The 9,209-nt window shown below is 61.5% G+C and overlaps 1 protein-coding gene across 1 annotated transcript; it reads left to right on the top strand.

Annotated features, from left to right (window-relative positions):
* Window positions 1-3,996: 3,996 nt before the first annotated feature.
* On the top strand, window positions 3,997-6,131 carry ANKRD63 (ankyrin repeat domain 63). The gene has a single exon (XM_056133600.1). It carries the CDS (start codon window positions 4,724-4,726, stop codon window positions 5,864-5,866), a length of 1,143 nt encoding a protein of 380 aa, XP_055989575.1. The 5' UTR covers window positions 3,997-4,723; the 3' UTR covers window positions 5,867-6,131.
* The last annotated feature ends 3,078 nt before the right edge of the window (window positions 6,132-9,209 follow it).

Raw genomic sequence — 9,209 nt, 5'->3', positions numbered from 1 at the left:
GCCCCTAGAGATTCAGGGGATATGCAAAGGGAGGGCCAGCACCAAGCAGTCCTGAGTTCCGTTCCTGCTGACTCTCTTGGGGCTGCAGCCAGGCTGCCTGCCTGCTGCTGGACGTGCCTCAGTTTCTCCTGGGTGGACGCCCTCCTTCCCCAGCCCATTGCTGACTCAGAAGCCAGCGTCCCCTGCTGACTCAGCCCTCCCCCTACACCCCCCCTCTTCCTAGCAGCTCTCCCATCTCCCAGCCAGCCACGTGCCACCGGGCCCAGCCCTGCTGAGCGGCTGCAACGTGACAGGGTGAGGGGGCTGGTGACACTCGAGGAGGAAAGCAGGGGGCCTGCTGGGGGCAGCTGCAGACAGAGTGAGAGACTGCTGCTGCCTGCCCACCCCAGAGGAAGCCCTTTGCCAGCCAGCACCACCCCCCGCCCCCCGAAGCGGCTCTGTGGGGGGCAGGGAGGAGACTTGGGGGCCTGCCCCTGCCTGCCTGGGCTCCGTCTCCTGTCAGCCCTCGGCTCCCTAAGCGACAGCTTCTAATTCCGGCTGTCGGTGCCGCTGTGCTGTGCAGCAAAGTCTCAGCTTTTTTTCAGCTCTGCTATTTCTTTTCTGTTCAGAACATCCTGAGCCCGCAGGGGAGTGAGAGCAAAGGCTCTGGGGCCTGAGACCCAACGCCACCCCCGTCCCACCGCAGCTGGGCCCAATGGAACTGGCTGCTCCTTCCAAACAGTCCTCACATGGCACTCGCTGTTAGAGGAAACCCCAGCGGGTCCTACCCCAGCCGTCTTCCCCCAACTCTCTTCTCAGGGAGCTGGGTAGTGCTCTCAGAAGCCACAAAGTGCCTGTTCCTGACCCTGCTCTTTCCCCTTGCGGGGTGGTACTGCCTTGGCTTTTTACCACAGCCAGAATCCCCTCCCCTGACCCTGGAAACCGAGAAGAGGAGAAAGCAGGCTGGGGCGATGACTCCAAGGGCTCGTACACGGGCATCGCATGCGGGAGGTCTGGGGTCCATCCCCAGCACCCACATGGTTCCCTCTATATTGCTGAGCACTGGACAATGAGTAGCCACTGAGTAGCACCAGGGTGGCCCCCAAACCAAAATAACAAAAACCCAAGAAGAGGTGAAAATGCTTTTCCTTGTGCTGCAGAAAAGGGAAATTGAGTCACGAGGGGAAGTAAGGTGTGCCTCCTGCTATCCGGGTAAAAAGGCAACAGCTGACTCCTGTGACCATCTATATGGGGGGGAGGGATAGAGATCTGGGGCCTGGAACCTGGGAGTCTGGGTTTTCTGCACTCGGAGAAGCAGCAATGCCCTCCCTGACACTCCTGGTGGAATCTAAATGAAGCGGGCAGGGCTAGTGCTACCAGCCTCATCCTGCAGGGAATATGGCAGCCTGTAGCAGTCGGGCTGATACACGCCTCCAGACTGGTGTTAAATAGAGCACTCTTTCTGTGATCATGGGAGAGAAGATCAGCTGAGCATGAGCAAGGGACTAAAGCATATAAAAAGAGGGCCGGAGCAATAGTACAGCGGGTAGGGCACTTGCCTTGCACATGGCTGACCTAGGTTCGATCCCAGCATCTCCTTATCATCCCCTGAGCACTGCCAGGAGTAATTCCCGAGTGCAGAGCCAGGAGTAACCTCTGAGCATCACCGGGTGCACCCCCCCAAAAAAATACAGAAAGAGGACTCAGGGCTAGCCCTCCCCAAGAGTGCCAGTTTTACTGTTAGGTCATGAGTTTGATTCCCGCCACCACCCCAAATTGCCACCAAGTACAGTCCCCTGATCTGTGGGTGCAATCCTTGGCACCACAACCTAGTGTGTGATTCCCGGTACACCACAACCAAGTGTGCAACAGAACCCCCAGTCTCCAACACTATAACAATGGGGGGGGAAGAGGAATATGAAAAGAAAAATGGAGACTCCACAGTGCATGCAGGGAGCCAGCCCCTGTGCAGGAATTAGCCTGCTCCACCAGGACAGCAGGGAACAACAGGACATGGGAGCCCCTGCTCCCTGGCTGACCTCTCCCCACCAGGGGGCGGGCCTAGGAGTCTGGGTGCCTGAAAGAGCAGCGCAGGGAACAGGAGCATGAACCTACATTGCCACACAGGCAGTTCCGGGTCATTGCCTTCCTGTCCAGGGCAGTACCCTGGACCTCCCCAGCAAAGCTTCTGGTCTGTGCTGAAGGCACCTTTGCTCTTCCCTTAACTTCCCATCCCTGATAGGCAGGGACCCTTAAAAGCAGATGCACCACAGCCCCCTAAAAGTGTGTGTCTCTCTTGCTACTCCCCTTTCCCTCTCTTTTTGTGGATGTTGTTGCTGGCTGTGAGGACTGGGTGGGACAGACTTGGCCTGAGCCGTGAGGTGCAAGGGATGGCAGTTTGTCATGGACACTGTGCGTGTGCTGTACTGTGACCCCGAAGGCCCCGAGCTGCACTGCTGCTATCACCAAGCGCACATGTGGGGGTGGGACTTGCGGCCTCACTCCTGCAAGGCCAGGTCTCCTTAAGCCAAACTCAAGATGGTTTCTTCCTCCTGGAGAGACAGCACAGGGGTTAAGGTGTGTGTCTTGATGATGGCTCAATCCCAGGCAACCTGTGGTTTGCTGAAACACTGCTGGGTGCGGGCCCTGAGCACAGAGCCCTGAGGCTGCCAGTTGGCAGAGAATCACTGGTACTGATGTCCTGAGCACCCCTGGGAGTCCCTCCCCCCCATGCCGTAGTCCAGTCCGGAACTTATTTTTTGTGCCTTTGGGGATGGAATCCTGGACCAGACACATTCCAAACGTGTGCTCAGCCACTGAGCTACACCCCCACCCCCCTCCTTATTATTTCTTAGCAATTCCATCCCCTCATCCTAGATCTCAAAAGTCCCATCCTCAGCAGACCCGCCCCCGCCCCCCATCCCCCCCCCCATCTTGTGCTCCAATGATTTTTTTCCTCGGCTGAGACGTATTCAGCCTCAGAGATGATCTCGCCTTTAGAAATTCTGGCCTGTTTGAGGTATCTCGCATCTAGAATCCCACTTCTGCTTCTATTTCCCAAGTTAGGGACGCAGTCACAGGCTCACAAAAGTCTCAATAAATTCTGTAGTTGATTCCCAACTCACTTCTTACTTTATCAATAACTACTAAAACCTGACACATCTTGGCACCTGCATTAGCCCAGGGGCGCCCAGTTAAATTGCATCCACCCTTGCCTGCCCACTCCCTGCTGCCTCCCCATCTCCTACCCCCAGCCTGGGACCTTGGAGATGATCCTCTCCACCCTCCCCATACCATCTCCTGACTCTCTCGCTTTCTTTTTCCACTCTGAGGTGGTCGGCTAGTGGTCAGGATGCGAATCCTTGGCCAGGGGGTGTGGTCAAGAGGAAGGCTTGGAGAGGGGCGTGTTCCCCTAGCTTTTTCCGAGGGTGGCGGCGAATCTTGGGGCGACGCCAGGGAGTTGCTAAGTCGGGTGCGGCGCTCAGCTTCTTGGCCACCAAGTCTTCTGCTGCTCCTGCAGCTCGGCTGCGGGGCTGCGCGCTGTTGGGGTTGCAAACGTCTGCTAGCCGAGCGCTCGCTCTGCCCCACCCCCGCTCCCAGCGAGCGTGTGTGTGCGCGGGGAACAATTGTGAGTGCGCGATTCGCTACACCTCGAGCGGCAGTTCCCAGCCAGACTGCGCGCCCCCAACCCCGCGCGCGGCGCAGGTACCCCCACCCCCAGTGACTCCCACCTCCTTTTGCTTCCAAACCCACCCACCTCCAGTTGGTGGATGCAGTTCTGGCCTCAAGGGGGTCTCTTTTGCTTTGCACCCGCACCGCTGGGGGGCGACCCTCAGTTTCCCCCCCGACGGGCCGAGGTCCCGCCAGTTTCTAAGGAGCCCGGAGCGCCGACTCTGGTGGGGGCGGAAGGCGGGCAGAGAAGACTGGGACTTGGGGATTGGTTGGATCGCGTGCCCCCCCCCCATCCCGGCGAAGCAGCCCCCGCCACCGCCCCGCAACTGCCGCCGCAGCCCCAGGGGAGTGCGGAGGAGGTGCCGCTCCCCGACTTCGTGGCCCACGAAGGGGTGGAGGTCAGGGGCGGGCTCCCCACCGCCGGCGCTGCTCGCCCTGACGGCTCAGCCCCGCTACCAGGAGAGCCATCGCCATGGAGACCCCCGAGGCTATAAAGCCAGGTACCCCCGGCGAGCGGCGGCTCCCGCGCCTCTGAGCCCCCCGAGGAAGGAGCAAGCGCCCTGGCGTGGCCCGGCCCCCGCTCGAGGGGAGGAGGCGGAGGAGCTTGACGAGCGGCGCTCCCCGCCGGGGCTGGAGGCAGGCGCGCACGGCGGGCGCCACCGTCTCAGCAGGGGTGCGGGTGAGGGGCCCGGCTCCGAGCCATGCGGGACTGACAGGCGCCAGACGTGGGGGAAAGCGGCGGGACCACCAGCAGGTGGGGGGCTCCCCCCACCCAGCTTCGGCTTCCGTCGTCTCCGGGGCGCGCCGGGCGCCGGGCTCCAGGCGGACACCACCTCCAGGCGGGCAGCCCGAGGAAGGAGCGGCGAGCCAGCGGGCTCGCGGCCCAGGAGCGGCGGGGCAGCTGGAGCCGCACGGGTACGAGAGTGGGCAGCACGGGACCCTGGGCCGCTGCCGCCCACGTGCCGAGGGCGCCGCACCTGAGCACCCGCGGCGGCCGGAGCCCGGAGGGGTGCGGGAACAGGGGCGCCCCCGTGCGGAGCTGCCGGGCCGCCTGGGCGCGGCGGCCGGGGCCATGCTCAAGCCCAAGGACCTCTGCCCCCGCGCGGGGACGCGCACCTTCCTGGAGGCCATGCAGGCGGGCAAAGTGCACTTGGCCCGCTTCGTGCTGGACGCGCTGGACCGCAGCATCATCGACTGCCGCGCCGAGCAGGGCCGCACGCCGCTCATGGTGGCCGTGGGGCTGCCGGACCCCGCGCTGCGCGCGCGCTTCGTGCGGCTCCTGCTGGAACAGGGCGCGGCCGTGAACCTGCGGGACGAGCGCGGCCGCACGGCGCTCAGCCTGGCGTGCGAGCGCGGCCACCTGGACGCCGTGCAGCTCCTGGTGCAGTTCAGCGGCGACCCCGAAGCGGCCGACTCGGCGGGCAACAGCCCGGTGATGTGGGCGGCGGCGTGCGGCCACGGGGCGGTCCTCGAGTTCCTGGTGCGCTCTTTCCGCCGCCTCGGGCTGCGCCTCGACCGCACCAACCGCGCGGGCCTCACGGCGCTGCAGCTGGCCGCCTCCCGCGGCCACGGGACCTGCGTGCAGGCGCTCACCGGGCCCTGGGGCCGCGCAGCTGCGGCGGCCGCGGCCCGGGGCTCCAACTCCGACAGCCCCCCCGGCCGCCCAGCGCCCGCGCCCAGCCCCGAGCGCCGACGACCCAGTCCCCGCCGCCTGCCGCGACCTCTCCTGGCGCGCTTCGCGCGAGCGGCCGGCGGCCACGGCCACGGCCACGGCGGCGACGCCGGCTCGGGGGCCAAGAGCTCCGGACGACACCGGGCGCAGGGCGGCGAGCGCCCCGAGCTGGGCCGGAGCATGAGCCTGGCGCTGGGCGCCGTGACCGAGGAGGAGGCGGCCCGACTGCGCGCGGGAGCCCTGCTGGCCCGACCCAACTCGCCCCAGTCGGGCTCCGGGAGGTGGCGTTCGCACGAGGTGCTAGAGGGAGCGCCCCCAACCTTAGTGCAAGCCCCCATCGGCCTTAGCCCCCACCCCGAGGGCGGCTCCGGCTGCGGCCGCTTGGGTTTGCGCCGACGTTCCACCGCCCCAGACATCCCCAGCCTGGTGGGCGATGCGTCCGGCTCGGAGGGCGGCCCCGAGGCGGAGGCCAACGCTCTCCCCGAGCCGGCGGCGTCCGAGCAGGAGGGCACGGAGGCCGTCGTGCCGCACGCCCAGCGGTAAATGGCGTGGACACCCGGCGCTGCCCCCTTCACCCTCCAGCCGCTGCCCCACTGGGCATTCTCTTCCAGGCCCCTCACTCTTCTGGCAGTTCCCCACCAGTCAGCCCAGAACCTGCCCACTGCCAAGGCAGGCGGCCTTCTCTCTGAAAGGGAGCCCTGTCAGATCTTTTTGTGTTTGTGTGTGCTTGTCGTGTCCCCTGCTATCTCTGCCTTTCCTCTCCCGGGAGGCGAGGACTAGAACGCTGGTTCCATAGGCTACAGCTTTTTTTTTTAGCTTGAAAGCTAGACGCCCCCCCACCCCTGCCCGGCTCCCTTCAGTCCTAGGACTCAGCCCTGAGTTCTACTGGCTCCTGCCTGCCTGGTTCCCTTCCCCTGGGCAAGCAGAAGGGGGAACAAAAATCCTTGGTGCCTCCTGTTTTGTAGCCCAGACCTAAGTCCGTTTCCTGTTCATGTTAGAGACAGGAATGTAGACACAGGTCTCAGAGTCTTTCTCACAGGAGGGTTGGTGGGGAAGAGAAATGAAGGTTTTAGGTTTTTGGTTTTTTGATTGTTTTTTTTTTTTGCTTGTTCGATTATTTTTTTTTGGGGGGGAGAGTGCGTGTTGAGAAACTCCTGCCTCAAGACAATGAAAGCATATTTGAGGGATGGAGGTGGCAGAGCCCCTGGTGTTGAATTCCAGCAGTCCCAAGAGCAAGGTTCTGGATAATTCCAGGTCCATCTGCCTCTGCCGAGGTCCGCCCAGAATTCAACTCCCACTTCACGGGTGATGTGTGGCGATGGTCCATGTCAATCCAACCTCGGTGGCCTGGGCCAGCCTGGGCTGGGCTGTGTTCAGGGCTGTGTTCAGTTGCTAAGGCCTCCAGCTCCTGTTCCATCCCGGATCCTCTCACTCCCAGGGGCCCGAAATGGAAAAGGACTTAGCACTCTCCCACCCCCACCACCTCCCAGCTCCTGGTCCCGCACGTGGGTGCTCCTGCAGGGTGGAACGCTTGCCGAAGGCTTTGCTTAATTGTATTCTTCCAGTGCTCAAAGAGCTCGTGTATTGAGTCTTTGTATGGGAAGCAGAAAGCTGCAGGTCTGATCCGAGGCTTAAGAACCTGACAATGTCTCTTTAAATAGAAGCTCCGCGAGGGGGATAATTGACTGAAGTGTTTGCCACGTTAAGCGGCCGGCGCTAGCGGGAGTCAGAAGCCCACACGAGCCGCAGGTCCCGGTCTAAATTACATCGCGCTCGGGAGAGAGCTGGGAGGGGCTGGCAAAGGCTCCTGCTCCTCGCTGGGCCGCTAATGGAGGGCAGGGCGGATGATGGGATGATGGACGCTGGAGGTGGAGACCCAGGACCCCTGCTCGGCCGCTCTCCGGGACCGGGCCGGCCCATCTTCATTAAGGGGGAGATTAGTGAGTCAGAGGCCACCCCGCCGAGGTGGTTAAGGGCCATTTGCGCAGCCCGGTCCTTGGGCCCCTCCCGCCCTGCCCGGCCTCTTGTCTCTGTCCCTCCAGCAGGGACTGTAGAAGCGGCCTTGCAGAGTCATTGCCTGCCCCGGGTCCCGCGCTGCTTTCGTGGACCTGGTTGGGGGGGGCGGGGAACCAGCAGCCCATCACCCACCAGGGCCTGCATCTTTTCTTAGACGTTCATCTAATCGTCTTTGCAAGAGAGGACGGCTTCTCACCACTAAGAGCACTGCCCAGAGCCGCACTCCCCTAAGAAGTCGGCCCTGGCGCTGAGAAACGAAACCTGGGTGGTGAGGAGTGGGTCTCGTTTAGTTTGGGGTTAGGCATGTCACTCTCTCTCCCATCCTTCCACCTGGTCCAGCTCCCCAAGGCCCGGCCCCCCACCCCCTTACTGGACGTGATCTCTGGTGCCCCCTGGTGGCAGAGCGGCACTGATTTCCGCTGCGCGCGAACTCCGAGTTAAGATGCTGGGTTTTCTGTGGGATTGCCGCGGTGTGCTTCTCCCTCCGTGTACATTTACCCCCACAGTCCCCCGCAGTCTTCTTCCTTTTGTAGTCTATTAAATCCGGATACTTGAAGTCATTTTGTGGTTTTGAAGGGAGGGGGACCACGAAAAAAAGACTTGCATGTGGAGTAGCAGTCAGACCGTTCACTGGGAACCCTGCGAGCTTTCCAATCAAGCCTGGTCCTGGGCGCCCCTGCTGGTTTGTGCAAAGCTGGAGCTGCCTAGCCATTCCTGGGGTTTTCTGAACCCCGGGACCTGTTGATTATGCGGCTTCCTCCGGTGCGGTTTGCTTTCGTTTCTAGGGAGTTTCAGTCTTTCCACTCTCCTTTCTCCCTAGTCATCTGCCTCTCCTTAATCGCAACAGGCTGGGTGGTGGATGGACCGGATCTAAACCCCCCCAGAAAAGCCAGGTTTGGGATGGGGCATAATCAGATACCCCAAGTCCAAAATCCCCACTCCTCACCCCCCAACCCTTGCCTGCTAACTTCCTTTTCAACTGTGTTTAATTTTCATGAAGTTTTTTTTTTTTGATGGTGTAAGAATACTGGTGTAAGAATATTGGTGTTTTTTTCAGAAACGCCCTGAGGTTTCAGTGGCCCTCTCGACAGAAAGATGCTGGCCGCAGAGGCTTCCTGGACTCGGCCGGAGTCTCTTTATCTTTACTGGGGAACCAAAGTGAGGTTTCCCAACAGGGCAGCACCTCTTTCCCACCTGGACCGGATCGTGTGTGGAGGACTCCCTATTCCTGCAGATTCTACCCCCACCCCCTGCCCACAGCTCGGTGCTGATGGAGGGAGCCCTGCCATCCATCTCCTAATCTCAGCCCCCAGGTGACAAGGCTGGGTTCCCTTCTAGCTCTCTCCACTCTTCTAGAAGAGACTTCCCCAAATAGCTTGCTTTTCCAACTCTTGTTCCTTTCATCATTGTTGACGTCATCGTCATCATCATCATCGTTGTCGTGAAGACTCCCCCCCCTCCCCAGGCCGCTGGATCCTAAGCTCAAGCTCAGAGCAGGTCTGCATATGAGCAACACAGCACGCACACACGTTTGCAGTGACACGGTGGAGGGACTGTAGAACACGTTGGGAGAGTTAATAAATCCAGTATTATTCAGTGGTGAGAACTGGCCTCTCTTTGCCTCTGCAGCCACACAGAGCTTCTGTTGGAGAGGGGGCTGGCCAGAGGGGCAGCCTTCATCCCCATCCCAGCCTCCAGGGTGGACTCAGGGCTCCTCCACTGAGCCCCTCGAATGCCACCCCCTCCCCCTCACCCCCCGCCCCCAATTCCTGCTGGAAAGCTGACAGAGCAGGAGCTGGTCTGCATGATCACTTATTTCAGTGAGACGAGGAGGAGGGAAATTCTGCAATCAGGGCCAGAGCCAGTTTAA

The sequence above is a fragment of the Sorex fumeus genome, unplaced genomic scaffold (assembly GCF_029834395.1).
Source record: "Sorex fumeus unplaced genomic scaffold, SorFum_2.1 ptg000098l, whole genome shotgun sequence".
NCBI lineage: Eukaryota > Metazoa > Chordata > Mammalia > Eulipotyphla > Soricidae > Sorex > Sorex fumeus.
Note: the sequence above shows the minus strand (reverse complement) of the source record. Positions and strands in the feature narration are given on the sequence as shown.